Genomic DNA, 17,859 nt, shown 5'->3' with positions numbered 1-17,859 from the left:
TCCAAAGCAATATGGTGGCTCAAAACAAATAAATAAATAAAATAAAAAACACGAAGTTCTTTTTGACACAGCTGCTCACCATGTAAACAAGACTGAAAGTCTACCAACGGCGTTGCTGGGCGTGTTTGATACTTTAGTGGAAGAGGATAATATGACCTGGGTGTGGATACCAGTTAGCAAATAACGCAACTTAAAAAGAAAAAAAATTGAAGTACTGTAAGTCTCTAAGCTGTCTATTACCATGGAAGTGAATAGATTGCATTGAGACACTGGTTTATTCGATATTTAGAATCGACAATGAACCAACCATACACCGCTTCAATCAATTAACTTTGTAGTCACAACAAAGGGATTGCAGTGTTACGATTATATTTACTATATTATTATTAACGTTATTATTATTATGAAAACGATACTATTGTATTAAGAAAACTGGGCTAATTTGTCCGAAGCGGCCGGAAGGCGAGGCATGAAGGCATGAAGCCTAAGGCCTATAAGTACTGTATCGTTGGAAGACCCGTTACGCCCATGCTTTCGATATTCCATGGTCATTTTAACAATCAGTTTGTTTGTGTTTCACACTGAATGAAAAAAAAGCCTGGTATTGTCTTAGCGGTTAGGGTGCCGGCTTGGGATCCTAGGATCCTGGGTTTGAATCCCGGTCGATCGCTGAATTAACGCCGGGGGGGTTGACTCAGCCTGTCATGCTTCCGAGGTCGGCAAATTGAGGACCAGTTCACTGGTAATTCCCTGTGTGTCGCAAGAGGTGACTAAACAGGGTTGGCATCAGGAAGGGCATCCGGCCGTAAAACATTGCTTCAAAAAGGGGACCACGGTGCCCAAAAAAGGCCAACCCCCGCTCTGCGGGGAAAAATGGCCTCTAAAGGTGGTTCCACTGAATGAAAAACGTACATACAGGTAGAGCATGGCGATTGTGATATATGACAGGTTAGACGATATTTTCAGCCTGAATGGAATATAAATCAAAATGGCGGCGTGTGGAGTCAGCTGCCGTACACCGTAATGACATCACAGATGAAATCACATCACATTATCCCTGTCATGTAACCAGATTCTCAGCTCTGATTGGTGGACATTTGTGAGGGACACACATACGTAAAGACAAACACCATTCTGCACAGCTTTGCCCTACGGGCTATGCTGTAAAAAGCCTCTATGCCTATGGACACCATGTCATCATGAGTTGGTCTGCTTGGTGTCCATTCTTCAGGAAACTGGAACCCCAAGTTCAAAATCCATATACCATTTTCATTTGTCTATTGCACATCTTGGTGTCCTTATATTTCAAAGTGATTTGCCATGGGGTCTATTTACTGTACATGTAATATGTGTACAAGCTTAATATCAATTCATAATCTCCTCAATTTTGGCATCTTTCACTGGGTTACACCTCCATCTGCGAAAGCCCGGTGTTGGCTTAAGATATTCGGGTCTTGAGGGTGAGTCCCTGTCATGCTGTTGAAACACCAGGTGGGTTGACTCAGCCTGTCATCCTTTCAAGGTCAGCAAAATGGGTACCAGCCCTGGCAACAGGGGCACTGCATCAGCGGCACAGTCGTACTTCCAAAGAAATGATGCAACCAGCAGCCGCAGACTACATATGAAACAACAACAACCTCCATCTGCAGTGTTAGTTTTCAATCTGTCACAAGCTCAACCAGGTGAAAATTCCAACTCCCTTGACGTCTCTCTTTTCAAGTCGAAACTGAATCCTAATCTCTTCTTGTTAATTTACCTCTGCCAGCCCCTGTAACATTTCCCAATAACAAGATCCTTTTCTTACATTCAATACATCCCAGGCCTGCTCACTAACACTAGCTAATGAATGTTAAACACAACAGAGCATCTTCGCATGAAAAGATTGGTCATCATGTCCTGGTCGCCTGATTAAATTTCATTGTTTTTTTTCTCTCCTGATCTGTGCGTAATATGACCATCAGTCTTTTTGTACCATGAGGATATGGGTTCAGCGTAGGGCTAATAGGTGTCACCAAACTATCAGTTAAATCTCTTCAGGGCTCTTTCTTCTTCCAAAGAGTGCTAAGTTGCAACCCATGCACATTTGTAATCTCTGCGACCATTCATAGCTTCTCCTGCCAAGTTTTGCCTCATTTATTTGTTCACTGCTAATGTGCTGTCTATGAAATATAACGTTTAAAAACACTTTCAAGAGGCTCAAAAACATGAATTTTTTTTGCAAAGTGTAATATTGTCTGCAATAAATTGTACAACTGTTAATTTAAAACACACTACAGCAAGTTTCCACTTAACGTCAACGATGTGTTCCGAGAAAGTACAACGTTAATGCAACCTTCACATACACGGATTATTCTTACGAGTCCTTACGGATCGCCAACTCGTAGTCAATCACAAGCATCCGTAAATAACTCGCTGGTATCCGTAGATAACTCGTCACAACTCGCAACAACTTTTGACATGTCAAAAATCATCTTCCGTTATTTACGGATGCTTGCGATTGACTATGAGTTGGCGATCCGTAAGGACTCGTAAGAATAATCCGTGTATGTGAAGGCACCCTAAGCAGACAAGATATTCCCATAGACGTAGTGTTATCATCGGCGGTTGCGTTCCCAAAGCACATTTTAGGTCACTCCGACATAACTTTAACCTCACATAACTATATATTTTAGAGACAAATATTGAACAAATCAGCAAAGAACAAATGAAATACACAAATGGACAATTAAATGAACAGTTACAGCAGTACTCACCAAAATGTAGTGCAGAGATTGCTTATTGGGATGGGGGAAGTGCGGTGTGGAGTGGATGGTTTATAGGGAGGGAGATCAGGCCTTCGTGTCTCGGACGGACTGAGGTGCCATGGGATTGTGCGATCAGAGCAATGGGAAAATACTAATACTGCACAGTACTGCATTTGTACGAAGATCAATCTTGTGTTGAGAAAACCAAGATGGCAAATCGCAGCTGCAAAGCTGGGTGGACAAACTTTGAGTGCTTGTATTACAACGTGTCAGGTGTTCAAATTTACGAAGGAGCAGCAAATGAACTGCATAAAAATGTGATGTGCTAGAGCCAGCTTGCTGGTAATGATTCTGTAGCTCGTTTTAAATACTTTACCTCAATAAATCGATATTAAACAAACATGTTGAAAAACTATTTACATTCCTAATTTATCCGAAACGTCGTCCCACAAAGCAATTTTTTTTTTCTTTTTTGTTTTTTTGTATACAGAATCGAGACTCGTGAAAGAGCTAACATTTATCACACAAACAAATCAAACAGACAAACAAAATATATAAAAAGAGGGAGCAGTAAACAAGATGGGGAGAGAAGGGGAAGCACATAAACACAACATTTGAGAGCAGGGACATCGGCAATGTGTGGGAGGGAGAGGGCTTGGGGGGGAGGCGGCGTGGGAAGGGGGGTGTGGGGTGGGAGAAGTATAAACACAAGGACAACAAGGACTTCCAGGAAAGAAGTTGGTATTTCAAAAAAGTGGATTTGGGGTGAAATTAGCGGGGGTAAAAAAGATCAAGGTTTTGGATGGGGGAAGATAAGAGATGGTGGTGAGCAGCTGTTTTAAAGACCTGGAGGGAGGAGTGGGATTGAAGAGAGTGAGGGAGTTTGTTCCAGAGGCGGGAGTAAAGAGGAATGAAGGAGTGAAGGTGAGCAGAGAGTCTTGATTTTGGCAGTTTAACCATAAGAGGGTTGCAGGCAGATCTTGTGCGACCTGTAGGAATATTTGGGGGACAGAGCCCAGAGAGAGCTGGAGGAGCAAGGCCGGATTGGAGTCGGTAGAAGACAGAAAGACCACCAACCTGCCTGCGGTGAGTAAGTGAAAGGCCCTCGGAGGTAGCTTCATCGTGGGAGATTCCAATGATTCTGACCGCTTTGGTTTCAACAGCGTGAAGACGAGCTTGGTGTGAGGCAGGAGCACCAGCCCAGAGGGGAGAGCAATATTCCATTGAGCTGCGGATGAAAGCCTTGTATGTGGTGAGGATCTCAGGTGTGCCAAGGAAGGACTTCACACGACGGAGGATGCCCAGTCAGCGACTGGCTTTGGAGGCCAGATTTGAAATGTGGTTTTCCCAGGAAAGATCATGGCAGATAGTGAGACCCAAAAGCTTGAGTGACAGAACTTCTTGGAGAGGATTATTCAGAAAGTGGATGGGAGGGTCGTCCAGTCGGTCTTTTTGGAGAGACATGGTAAGAGTGTGAGATTTGTCAGGATTGAAAGACATGTTCCACTTGTTTGCCCAGTCTGTGATTTTGTCCAGGTGTGCAGAGAGTGAGGAGGCTGCAGACTGCCGATCTGAGGGATGAGGAATGGAGCGGCAGAGAGTGGAGTCATCAGCAAAGAGATAGAGCCCAGATGAAGACCAGAAAAAGCACAGGGCCCAGAACACTACCTTGGGGAACTCCAGCCTGAACAGGAAGAGTAGATGAGAGAAACCCATTCAGGGCCACACGTTGACTACGACTAGAGAGGAAGTCAAATTCAAATGATATGCACAAAAACAGCTCGTTAATACTCGTAGCCCTGGAAGTACCATCACTTGCGATGTAACCGAGTGTCAGGGAAGAATTAACGCCTGCATTGTTCTGACAGCTTTGTAAACTACAGTAGCTGATTTTGCTTCATTTCATACTCCAAATGGACTCATCTATGAATGGAGGAAAGAAAAATGGGAAAATTAGCCAAATACAGTAGGCTGAACAGCACGGTAAATACCACATACAATCGATACAAAGTTTTCTTTGTTAACTTTCACATCTTCATAAATCTTGAACAGGCTTTCAACAATAAAGTATCATTTCGTAAAATAAAATACACTCGGACGGATGCAAAATATTATTTACTTTCATATCGAGTTTCAAGAAAAAAGGTAAACTCATTACATTTGTTTGTGATTGGTGTTAGACAAAGAACTAGTATTATATTTCTATTAGATAGGAAGGGAGCGTCAGTGTCGGGGACATGACATTCATCTATTACCAAGAGGATCGGCGTCTGTCCATCCATCACGCTTCATTCCAAAAGGTTCCTTTGTAGAACAATAAAAATGGCAGCACTTGGAAAGCTAACAACCAGTTTACTTGGAACAATAACTTAAAAGTTGTAAAATGTCATGCACGTTTAATCGCAGGTACCTTTTAGCAGAACTTGGAGCTTAACGTTGTGGTTCCAACAATACCACTTTTAGGTCATCTCATCTCGATCTCGATCTCGAAGAGATGAACTTGTAAAATGGGTCGTGATGTCCGCACGTAAGTGTCCAGTTGTCCGTTAACTTTTTCTTATTTTTGCTACTCCTCCCCTATCATGGGGCTGACTGTCCTGAAACACGACGCATGAATACAAGACAGTATCCCGCACACTCGCTCAGGCTTCGATTTTTCGATTTCGGATCATGGGGGATCCCACGGGTGGGGTTACCTCCTAAAACTTTTGATCCCTACTCGTCCCTCATTTGCCAACCAATTACTCTTAAGGCCGATACAGCCCTTCTATGGCGATGGACCCCAGGATCGCTCGGTCCCCTCTGGCGATGGTCCCCTTGGATTTTTCGATTTCGGATCAGGGGAGCTCCCCGGGTGGTTCCACAAAATCAGTAGAGGTCTGAACTACAACCTCAAGAGATGACCGTCAGCCCACTCGGGGCTAATTATTATACGACAGCAGGAACCCTTCAGAATAACGCGTGACGGACACTGAAAGAGCACACAAAATTATATGCACGTATAGTAATACTTCTCAAAGCAATAGATATAAAGGTACATGAAAAGAGCACAGAAAACAACAATAACTATGTGTTATATATAAAAGATCAATTTTGTGTGTTGTACTTCATGTTTACATCCTCGTTGCGATTCACAGATGCACATGCAATACGTTTGTGAAGTACAACACGCTGTCGTTTGATCAAACTCATCAGCGAAGCAACATGTCTTACACGCCAGCGTTCATTACTTTTTAAACAAGGACACGATGAAAGAGTGTTTGGAGTGAACATGGTTTCAATATTAGCACAATAAGGTTTCCACACATTGCAAGAGCACGGAATGGTAAATGAAGTAATACAATAAATGTTTCACCTCCTCTTGGAGCTTTGCATTGTGCACCAGTTCTGCGCTGGTGTATTTAAAGCAATGCTTGGAATTGGGGTACAGATAGCATTGCTGCAGGATTGGCAATATTTCATGCTTGTACTCCCGTGAGCACGTGGGCACCGGTTGGAACAGTCCTGTTGGTAGAGGTAAATGGTTAACCACACAATGCAGATCATCAAGATAACTGAATCGCATCTCAAATATGTTCGAGGTAATCATCATCAGCAAGCAGCTGGATGGTGATGGGAAATAGGTCCGAGCTACTCAATCACACCCAACAATAGAACTTTAAACACAGAGAGGAGGATAAAAGCTCAAGGTCTTTCCATCGGAGGTGCCAACATATGAATGAGCCATTCTCCATTCTTGTTCAGCTTACAGAGTTTGAAATGGTGAAATAGTTACTCGCACTTTTGATTTAAAACTTGCAGGCTCAATACCGAACATGTATGTATGTTTATAGGTGGCAAATGGTCTTGGGCGGCAGTCATGGATTGTGTGACCGAGGGAAGGTGGTGACCACAACACAGCTCCGACAATTAATAATAATACCCACCAGGACAATTAATACCCACCAGGACACACGGGGGGGGAGACAGACAGACACACACACACACACACACACACACGGGGTGCTCCAACATGCAGCACTCTCCCACCCACACAACAAAAAGGCTGGCGGAATGCTCCGAAATGCAGCACACACGTACCACACGTACCACCCCCCCCCCCCCCCCCCCCCAATGATGACATTGTACCAGATCAAGGTAGTTCGATTTCGATCCGATTCCACAAACAATCGAACACAGGACCAGCCAATAGCTGAGCGACCCCGCCAATACGAGCAATCACCGAATTTAAATAAATGATGCAGCCAGACGACACACCTTGACGCTCCTTGGTTTTTTTGGGTATTTGGAAGGATCTCAGCGTTGGGAGCGCAGACAATCCATCTCGCTGGTCCGCATGGCTCAGCCCAGCGTCCGAAGCATCGATAATTAAGGGATTAGAAGCATACTCCTGCTTACTGTCCCTCTCCCGACGCTTCAGATCGTCCAAGGCCTTAGCAATGGCAGCCATGGCCTGCTAAGAAACCCCGACGGGACAAGCGTCGACACCGCTCACCATCGACGTGGTGAGGCCTCTGCTTAACCAGAATAAACTAGTTAAACGGAAAGTTTAGAGAGTTAAATTTATTTATTTTTACAAATGTAAGTATCTTCTTCGAATCGCCAGGTCTAAAAAAACAAACAGCTGCCGAACCGCAGACACAATATATTTTTTATATTTAATTAATGCACTCAGATTTCCCAGCCAATAGGAATCGCCGTTATTGCAGAGCGGATACACTGACCAATCACGAGGGATTTGAGGGTGTCTTCACTGAGACCCCAAAGATAATATATAATGTGACGGATTAAAAGGGTGAAATAATTGGTTATGAGCATTAATTATATCATTCCCTTACACACTAATAGAGGTTTTTCGTAATTTCGTAATTAAGTGCACGTGCTTATACAGCCTGATGGAGGTATTGTTGTTTGTTGTTGATGGAGGTATTTGGGAGACATGCACTATGCAGAAGTTTGGCAGGCTCGCTGCGTCTGAAGAATGGGAAAGAGTGCTTCTTCTTCTTCTTCTTTTTATGTTTTCTTTTTTTTGTTTATTTGTTTTTATACTTGGAATAAGACTCATAAATAGAGCTGACACACACACACACACCGGCATACTGATGAGACAAACACTTGACAGCCACTGAGCTTGGGGGAAGTGCCGTCACTACCGTCACTTCCAGGGATACTCTGGGTACCTCTGGGTACACTTTGTGTGCTGATATACTGGCCAAATCCTTGCTCGAATAGTCTAATCACTGCTGGGAAAAGTAATAATGACAAACCATTCAGCGTACCCTCTGCCAAATGGCATAAAGGAAACGTTTAATAAGATATACAAAACTAGGAACTTTTTTTTTTTTTGTATACAAGATCGAGGCTCGTGTTACTGTTAGACCTCCATCACAAAAAAAAACGGACACACAAAACATACAATAACGGGAGCGGGAGGCAAGATGGGGAGAGAGAGGGAAGCACACAAGTACAACATCAGAGAACAGGGACATCGGGAGATCTGTGGGAGGCAGAGGGCTTGGCTGGAGGAGGCATGGGAAGACGGGGGCGGGGGTGGGAAAAGTATAAAACACATGGACACTACTCGAACTTCCAGGAAAGAAGTCGGTATTTCAAAAAAAAGTGGATCTGGGGGTGAATTAACGGGGGTAGAAGAGATCAAGGGTTTGGATGGGGGAAGATAAGAGATGGTGGTGAACAGCTGTTTTAAAGACCTGGAGGGAGGAGTGGGATTGAAGAGAGTGAGGGAGTTTGTTCCAGAGGCGGGAGTAAAGAGGAATGAAGGAGTGAAGGTGAGCAGAGAGTCTTGATTTTGGCAGTTTCACCATAAGAGGATGGCTGGCAGATCTTGTGCGACCTGGAGGAATATATGTGGGACAGAGCACAGATAGAGCTGGCGGAGCTAGGCCGGATATGAGTTGGTAGAAGACAGAAAGCCCACCTACCTGCCTGTGGTGAGTGAGTGAAAGGCCCTCGGAGTTAGCTTCATCGTGGGAGATTGCAATGATTCTGAAAGCTTTGGTTTCAACAGCGTGAAGAAGAGCTAGGTGTGAGGCAGGAGCACCAGCCCAGATGGGAGAACAGTCGTCTTTTGAGCTGCGGATGAAAGCCTTGTATGTGGTGTGGAGCTCAGGTGTGCCAAGGAAGGACTTCGCACGACGGAGGATGCCCGGTCGGCAACTGTCTTTGGAGGCCAGCTTGGAAATGTGGTTATCCCAGGAAAGATCATGGCAGATAGTGAGACCCAAAAGCTTGAGTGACAGAACTTCTTGTAGAGGATTGTTCAGAAAGTAGATGGGAGGGTTGTCCAGTCGGTCTTTTCTGAGAGACATCGTGAGTGTGAGATTTTTCAGGATTGAAAGACATGTTCCACTTGTTTGACCAGTCTGTGATTTTGTCCAGGTCTTCAGAGAGTGAGGAGGCTGCTGCCTGCCAATCTGAGGGATGAGGAATGGAGCGGCAGAGAGTGGAGTCATCAGCAAAGAGATAGAGAGGATTTTCCAGAGAGTCGGAGAGATCATTGATGAAGACCAGAAAAAGCACAGGGCCCAGAACACTGCCTTGGGGAACTCCAGCCTGAACAGGAAGGGGAGATGAGAGAAACCCATTCAGGGCCACACGTTTACTACGACCAGAGAGGAAGTCCGCAAGTCATGCGTGGAGATTTCCATGGATACCATAGGAGGAGAGTTTGTTGAGCAGAGCGGGGTGCCAGACCGTATCGAAGGCACGTGATATGTCAAGGGAGACAGCTCTAATTTCCTGTTTGACATTGAGTACCTCCATCCATTGTTGAGACAGCAGAAGCAGCATGTCCAGAGTAGCATGACCTGGTCTGAAATCAAATTGATGATCAAAGATCAAGCCATTGGAGAAGAGGAAGGATTTGATATCCGAAGCAATGATGGATTCCATGATTTTGCTGATAATTGGGAGCAGGCTGATTGGTCTGTAGTTGCAAGGATCTGTTTTTGCACCTTTTTGTGTAAAGCGGTAATGTTGGCTTATTTCCAAGCTGATGGCAGATGACCTTGAGCAAAAGATGGGGTGAAGAGAACACAGAGAGGCTGTCAAAGAGCGGCAGAGCAGGATTTTAGGACCCGTGGGCTGATGCCGTCTGGTCCAGTTGCAGAATCAGAGTCGAGGATTGACCGAAACTTGGAACTTTTGGAAGTTCTGCCAATATACCTGTATCCCTCCATCTCCAATACTTCCAGGTACCCATTTAATTCTAATTTAAACTTATCTACTATTTCTGCTGCCACTACCTTTCTAGGGAGACCATTCCATCCATTAACAACTCTGAGTGAAAGACCCTTGCCTTAACTCTCCTCTTCCTCAGTCTCAGGCTATAGCCCCTGGTCCTATCACTGTCGATTATGCTGAATAATTCTTCTGCACTTATGTTGTCCGTTACCCTTGATTATCCTAAACATATCCCTCATGTCCCCTCATAATTGCCTACTATCTAATGTATGAAGCCCTATTGCTGCAGCCGCTCCTCATAGCTGTGTCTAGCTGGGCCCGGAATCAATCTAGCAGCCCTGCACTGAACCCTCTATGTGACAGTTATGCTGCCAAGGAAAGGATGAATACAGGGTAATGCATATGATCGTTGCAAGAGTTTGCATTCAAAAAGGTGAATCAAAAGCCTATTCGAGATTTATATAAAGGTCAACAAACCACCAGCTGATATGAATCCCGAAAGAACTCCTCCATAAAAGATGATAATGTAGCGACCCATGGGTCCCCCAAAGCTCGAGACCAGCAACATAATCTCCTTGCCCAAGCCGGTGACATAACCGGCGGACAAACCGCGGCGCCGAGGTTATAATTGTTTGCACATGTCGGTCACATGACCACCAAAGCGTGCCTCGCCTGAGAGGCGTGGCTTTGGTTCTGACGTATGCTTTTTGGCTTGGATTATATATATGCGAACCCGATAAATGGGCTTTCAGAGTTCCCGAGTTGATTATACAATAAACATCTTCTCGGACGAGTTTGTGCCTTGTCCGTCACTTTGTCCGTCTCAAGCAGGAGCGCTGCTCCTTCACTGGTGACCCCGAGTTTACGACACGCGATGGACACGGCAGTGTCCCTCAAACTGCCCACTTTCTGGGAAGCACATGCCGCCGTCTGGTTCGCTCAGGCGGACTCCCAGTTCGCCCTGCGTGGCATTACGGAGGACACCACGAGATACCATTACGTGGTCGCCGCGCTCGGCTCCGTGACCGCCGCCCGCTGCCTGAGCCTCCTCCAGAGCCCGCCCGCTGACGGCAAGTACGACGCCATCAAGGCACTTCTTCTTGGCGCTTTCGCCCTCTCCCCGGTTGAATGCGCACGATGCCTGCTCGACCTTCCTGAGCTCGGCGATATGCGCCCGTCCGAACGTATGGACTACATGCTCGCGTTGCTCGGCGAGCACCCCTCAGATTTCCTTTTCCGAGAGCTTTTTCTCCGCCAGCTCCCGGCCCAGGTCCGGGTCGCCCTGGCAAGCACGACCATCGCGAACCCCCGCGACCTCGCCAGGGAGGCCGACAAGATCGATTCGGCAAGCCAGCTCGTCAGAGCGGCGAGCCAGCTCGTCGGGGTGGCTGCCGGGAGCCCGCCCGCCGCCCAGTCGGCGCCCGCGGCGCAGTTTCCCGCCCACCCGCCCGACGCCCGCGACGCAGCTTCCTTCCCGGAGGCCGCCGGGCCGGCGCGACTGGCAGCGGCGACGCCGCGTCGCCCGGTCCCGACGCGTCGACCGGAGCCCCCGCCAGACCCGGCCTGGTGTTATTTCCACGCCAGGTTCGGGCGGCGGGCCCGATCATGTCAACCCCCGTGCACGTTCGGCAAGTCGGGAAACGGTCGGGCCGGCGCTCACTACCAGCCATGAGCGCCGGCCGTTCCGGAAACCTGCTATTCATCGCGGACCAAGCGTCGTGGCGGCGTTTTCTCTGCGACACCGGCGCTCAGCTGAGCGTCATTGCCGCTTCGGCGGAGGACAGGTGGGCCGCCATTTGCGGCCCCTCCTTAATCGCGGCCAACGGCTCCGCCATCCGCACCTTCGGCCCACGCACCGTTGCCCTCCGCTTCGGCAGCCAGCTCTTTCGCTGGGAGTTCGTGACGGCGGACGTCCCCATGGCTTTGCTCGGTGCCGATTTCCTTTGCGCCCATGGGCTGCTGGTCGACGTTAAACGTCGGCGTCTCATCAATGCCGAAACGTTCAGCTCGCTGGCGTGCGCCTTGAGCCGTTCCACGCCAACCGAGCTTTCCTGCGTCCTCCCGTTGGCAGACGACTTCGCGCGTCTCCTCGCGGAGTTCCCGGCCCTCACACGACTGACGTTTTCGGCCATCGCGGTGCGTCACGGCATCGAGCATCATATTCCCACTACGGGCCCCCCGGTGTACGCCTGAGCTCGCCGTCTCGACCCAGCCAAACTCACCGTCGCCAAGGCCGAGTTCGCCGCGCTGGAGCGCCTCGGCATCGTGCGCCACTCCGACAGCGCCTGGGCCTCGCCGCTGCACATCGTCCCGAAGCCGGGGGGCGGATGGCGGCCATGCGGCGACTACCGCCGCCTCAACGACGCCACTACCCCCGACAGGTACCCCGTCCCGCACATCCAGGATTTTTCCACCCGGTTGGCGGGGCGGACCATTTTTTCAAAAGTGGACCTGATTCGGGGGTACCACCAGGTGCCCGTCCGCCCGGCCGACATCCCGAAGACGGCCGTTATTACACCTTTCGGCCTCTTTGAATTCCTCTGGATGCCCTTCGGCCTCAAAAACGCGGCACAGGTGTTCCAGCGCCTGATGGACGGCGTGCTGCGCGACTTGCCGTTCCTCTTTACCTACCTGGACGACATCCCCGTCGCCAGCACGTCCAGAGCCGAGCACCTCCTCCACCTCCGGATGCTGTTCGGCCGCCTCAGCGAGCACGGCTTGATCGTCAACCCGGCCAAATGTCACTTTGGTGCGGCGACGATCGACTTTTTGGGCCACCGCATCACCCGGAACGGCGCCGTGCCGCTACCGGCCAAAGTCGAGGCCATCGCCACTTTCCCGCACCCCCGCTCCATCAAGGCGCTGCAGGAGTTCCTCAGGATGGTGAACTTTTATCACCGCTTCGTGCCCCGAGCTGCGCAACTCATGTGGCCCTTGTACACCACCCTCCGCGGCCAGCCGGCAAAGCGCGACGTCGTCTGGTCCACGGACATGGACGCTGCTTTCACCGGCGCGAAATGGGCCCTCGCCAATGCCACGCTGCTGGCCCACCCGGTACCCCATGCTCCCATCGCCATCACCACGGACGCCTCCGATTACGCCGTGGGCGCGGTTCATGAACAACGGGTAAACGGGGCCTGGCAGCCGCTCACTTTCTTCAGCCGGCAACTCCTGCCCAACGAGCTGAAGTACAGCACTTTCGACCTCGGGCTGTACCTGGCCGTCCGCCATTTTCGCCACCTCCTGGAGGGCCGCCCGTTCACGGCCTTTGTCGACCACAAGCCATTGATTTTCGCCATTGCCAAGGTCACAAGCTGTGGTCGGCCCGCCAGCAACGCCACCTCTCCACCGTGTCGGAATACACCACGGACATCCGGCACGTCGCCGGAAAGGACAACGCCGTGGCCGACTGCCTTTCTCGAGCCGGCGCCAACGCCGTCCACCTCGGCGTCGATTTCGCCCTGATGGCGACGGACCAGGCCACCGACGGCACGGTGCAGGCGCTCCGGGTGGCGGACACGGGCCTCCGCTTGGCTGACGTCCCCTTCGCGGACACGGTCCTGCTTTGTGACGTCTCCCAAGGCCGACCTCGCCCCGTTGTGCCGGTCACCTGGCGGCGTCGCATTTTTGCTTCACTCCACGGCCTCTCACACCCGGGCCGGAAGGCGTCCCAGAGGCTGGTGTTGGCACGTTTCGTCTGGCACGGGTTGCGATGGGACGTCCGCGACTGGGCCAACGCCTGCACACCCTGCCAGCGGGCCAAGGTCCACCGTCACACCCAGGCTCCGCTGGCTCCTTTCACCGTGCCCGAGCGACGTTTCGACCGCGTCCACGTGGACCTGGTGGGTCCCCTGCCCCCATCGCAGGGGTTCACCCACCTGCTTACCATGGTGGACAGGACCACCAGGTGGCCGGAGGCCGTGCCCCTCGCCTCCACCACCACCGCCGACGTAGCCCAGGCGTTCATCGCCACCTGGGTCGCGCGTTTCGGCGCACCGGCGGACATCTCGTCGGACCGCGGCCCACAGTTCACGTCCGAACTGTGGGGCGCGGTCACCCGCACGTTGGGCGTTACCCTGCACCGCACCATGGCCTACCACCCCCAGGCCAACGGGTTGTGCGAGCGGTTCCACCGCTCCATGAAGGCCGCCCTCATGGCCGGCCTCCAGGACGACGGCTGGGCCGACCGGCTCCCGTGGGTCCTTTTGGGCCTCCGCACGGCTCCAAAGGAGGACCTCCAGGCGTCCACCGCCGAGCTGGTGTACGGCCAGGCCCTCCGCGTCCTGGGCGAGTTCGTGCCTGACGCCACCAGGCCCTGGTCCGCTGCGCGCCAGCGCACGGACTTCCAGGAGGCCGCCCAACGTTTCGCCCCGGTGCCCACGTCCCGCCACGGCGACCCCTAATCCTACGTCCCCCCAGCACTCCGCACGGTGGAGTACGTCTTTGTGCGCCACGACGCGCACCGGGGGCCGCTCCGGCCACCATACGACGGACCCTTCCGGGTCCTACGACGGGACAACAAGTCCTTCGTCGTCAGCATCGGCGGCCGGGCGGACCGCATTTCGGTGGACCGCCTCAAGCCGGCCCACATGGACGTCGGCCAGCCGCCACGGCCGGCTCTCCCACCGCGGCGCGGCCGCCCCCCGTCCACTGCACCCCCTGCCCGGCCACCCGCCACCACACCGGACCCCCCCCCCCCCCCCCCCCCCGCGACCAGCCAGGGGTCGTTTCGGTCGGGTCATCCGGACCCCCCTCAGGTTGACCTTCCTGGACCAAGTCGATTCTGGGGGGGCGTGTGTAGCGACCCATGGGTCCCCCAAAGCTCGAGACCAGCAACATAATCTCCTTGCCCAAGCCGGTGACGTAACCGGCGGACAAACCGCGGCGCCGAGGTTATAATTGTTTGCACCTGTCGGTCACATGACCACCAAAGCGTGCCTCGCCTGAGAGGTGTGGCTTTGGTTCTGACGTGTGCTTTTTGGCTTGGATTATATGTATGCGAACCCGATAAACGGGTTTTCAGAGTTCCCGAGTTGATTATACAATAAACATCTTCTCGGACGAGTTTGTGTCTTGTCCGTCACTTCGTCCGTCTCAAGCAGGAGCGCTGCTCCTTCAATAAATACAATTCCTACTCACCATTTATTAGGTTTGAACATTTGGAATAATTGTTCACTCATGAAAATTCAGCTTCAAGTTCATAATGAAACTCTCTCCACTTGGGAATCACAATCATTCAGAATCACTCGGGGGGAGGGTTGGGAAATCCGAGGCCATAGAGACAAACTTCTCAGGGAAGATGTGTAATGTCGGTGAGTAAAAGAAGACCACCTCAAGGCAAGCACAAATATGACGAAAATTTCAAGTGATAAAGTGGATTCCAAAACCAGGTCGCATACGAAACATCCCACAAAAAGTGATACTTCGCTGGGTATATCTCCAATTCAGCAGGAACTGCAATTGAGCTCCTGCAGGGCTGTGAGTACTTCCATCCTCCTCTTACTTACCGTCATTTCCATTGTTCCAAGTGATGTCGTTCTCTAGCGATGAAGATCGATCGAGAAATAAAATGCTTTTTCTCCTTCTGAAACCAGGCCAAAGAGTAAAAATTACCCAGAAAAACGATGATTGCTGGTCAAAAATAGTAAAACTGCGCTTCATGATAAAACAGTCACATGATTATTGGAATGGTGTAACCGGAGGCAGGAGACACTGACGTAACTGGCGTAACCGTAACCGTAACCGGTACAATCCTATCATTTTTGAAAATACAGGTACAGTAAGTAACAAGAAAGAGCAATCAGAGATTGCAGACCCTCGCCAGGATGTGTTTTCAGTGGTTTTTAAGGCTTTTGTGTTAAAACAAATGTGGCGGCCGAACCACGTGACCGATGACGTCATCAGTATTTTTTTTTTCTCCACCAATTTATCCCTAGATTATGCTCAATAAATTTCATTTTGATCGGATGATGTTTTGCACTTGTCGAATTATGATGTCATAATGGAGGCACCTATGACATCACCATCAACATATTTTATTCCCCATGGAGAGTTCTTTACAATGAGCCATGTATCAAATTTTTTCTATTCAACGCTTTCGGAGATATAGAGGTGCAAAGTTTTTCATTTTTCCCCAAGATGGCGGCCGCAGCACGTGACCTATGACGCCATAATTATCATTAAAAAATTCTACAAGTGGAGTTGCACCGATGAGGAAAATTTCCTGTCAATCAGACCAACGGTTGCAGAGAAAATCATATTTATTCTGTGCAGACAAACAGACAGACAAACAAACAGACAAACAGACAGACAAAACAGACCTCTCCTCAGGCGAGGGCAACTAGAACGACACTCTTCGACATCACGAAATTCTTCGACATCACGACGTCAACGGATATGCCTCCGCCCATATTATTACGTCATTATAATACTTGTAATGATACCAACTTCTTTCCTGGAAGTCCGAGCAGTGTCCATGTATTTTTACCTCTCCAACCCCTGCCCCCCCCCCCCCCCCCTTCCCATGCCTCCTCCCCCCAAGCCCTCTCCCTCCCACAGATCTCCCGATGTCCCTGTTCGCTATTGTTGTACTTGTGTGCTTCTCCCTCTCTCCCCATCTTGTCTCCCACTCCCTTTGTTATGACTTATGTGTCTGTTTGGTTTTTAGTCATTAATTTTAGCTCTTACACGTGCCTCGATCCTGTATACAAAAAAAAGAAGAAAAAAAAGACCGGGATCGTCAAGTGCTGAAGCGCGTCAAGTGCTCAAGTGCTCAAGTGCTGAACGGGATCGTCAAGTGCTTATCACGTAAAAATCGTCTGTCCTCGGTTCCAACAACACTCACTCAACACTCAACACTCACTCACTCAGTTCCAAACTGCCTCTGGAAGCAACGTCAGCACAACAACTGTTTGTCGTGAGCTTCATGAAATGGGTTTCCATGGCCGAGCAGCCGCACACAAGCCTAAGATCACCATGTGCAATGCCAAGCGTCGGCTGGAGTGGTGTAAGGCTCGCCGACATTGGACTCTGGAGCAGTGGAAATGCGTTCTCTGGAGTGATGAATCACGCCTCACCATCTGGCAGTCCGACGGCTGAATCTGGGTTTGGCGGATGCCAGGAGAACGCTACCTGCCCGAATGCATAATGCCAACTGTAAAGTTTGGTGGAGGAGGAATAATGGTCTGGGGCTGTTTTTCATGGTTCGGGCTCGGCCACTTGGTTCCAGTGAAGGTAAATCTTAATGCTACAGCATACAATGACATTCTAGACGATTGTGTGCTTCAAACTTTGTGGCAACAGTTTTGGGAACGCCCTTTCCTGTTTCAGCATGACAATTCCCCCGTGCACAAACCGAAGTCCATGCAGAAATGGTTTGTCATGATCAGTGTGGAAGAACTTGACTGGCCTGCATAGAGCCCTGACCTCAGCCCCATCGAACACCTTTGGGATTAATTGGAACACCGACTGCGAGCCAGGCCTAATCGCCCAACATCAGTGCCCGACTTCACAAATGCTCTTGTGGCTGAATGGAAGCAAATCCCCACAGCAATGTTCCGACATCTAGTAGAAAGCCTTCCCAGAAGAGTGGAGGCTGTTATAGCAGCAAAGGGCAGAACAACTCCATATTAATGACCATGATTTTGGAATGAGATGTTCGACAAGCACATACGGTTGTGATGTTCGGGTGTCCACATACTTTTGGCCATGTCGTGTATTACAGACTTTGAACTTTGATCTCTTGACCCTAAAATCTAATCAGTTCATCTTTATATCATTCTACATAAGCGTAACAAATTTGGTCAATATCCCATCACTGGTTCACAAGTTATCATGGCAACAGAATTTTTACCTAACATGACCTCTGACGTTTGGCCTTTGACCTCGTGACCCCAACAACTAATCAGTTCAT

General features: G+C 49.9%; 1 protein-coding gene across 2 annotated transcripts in view; it reads right to left on the bottom strand.

The window, feature by feature from the left end:
* The window catches only part of LOC137424934 (protein TASOR), a 241,837-nt gene extending 234,420 nt beyond the window's left edge, over positions 1 to 7,417 (bottom strand). The window contains exons 1-2 of one of the 2 annotated variants that reach the window (XM_068112841.2): positions 7,002 to 7,417; positions 6,100 to 6,248 (exon numbers count right to left, since the gene is read on the bottom strand). In XM_068112841.2, coding sequence (XP_067968942.2) covers positions 6,100 to 6,248; positions 7,002 to 7,194 — 342 coding nt within the window. In that variant the 5' untranslated portion in view covers positions 7,195 to 7,417. Of the gene's footprint in view, positions 1 to 6,099; positions 6,249 to 7,001 lie in introns of those variants that run through there. The other variant, XM_068112842.2, reaches the window with a different exon arrangement.
* Between the last annotated feature and the right edge of the window lie 10,442 nt (positions 7,418 to 17,859).

Source organism: Myxine glutinosa, chromosome 4, assembly GCF_964187855.1.
Source record: "Myxine glutinosa chromosome 4, kmMyxGlut1.1, whole genome shotgun sequence".
Taxonomy (NCBI): Eukaryota; Metazoa; Chordata; class Myxini; order Myxiniformes; family Myxinidae; genus Myxine; species Myxine glutinosa.
This window is presented reverse-complemented; position numbering and strand designations above follow the sequence as displayed.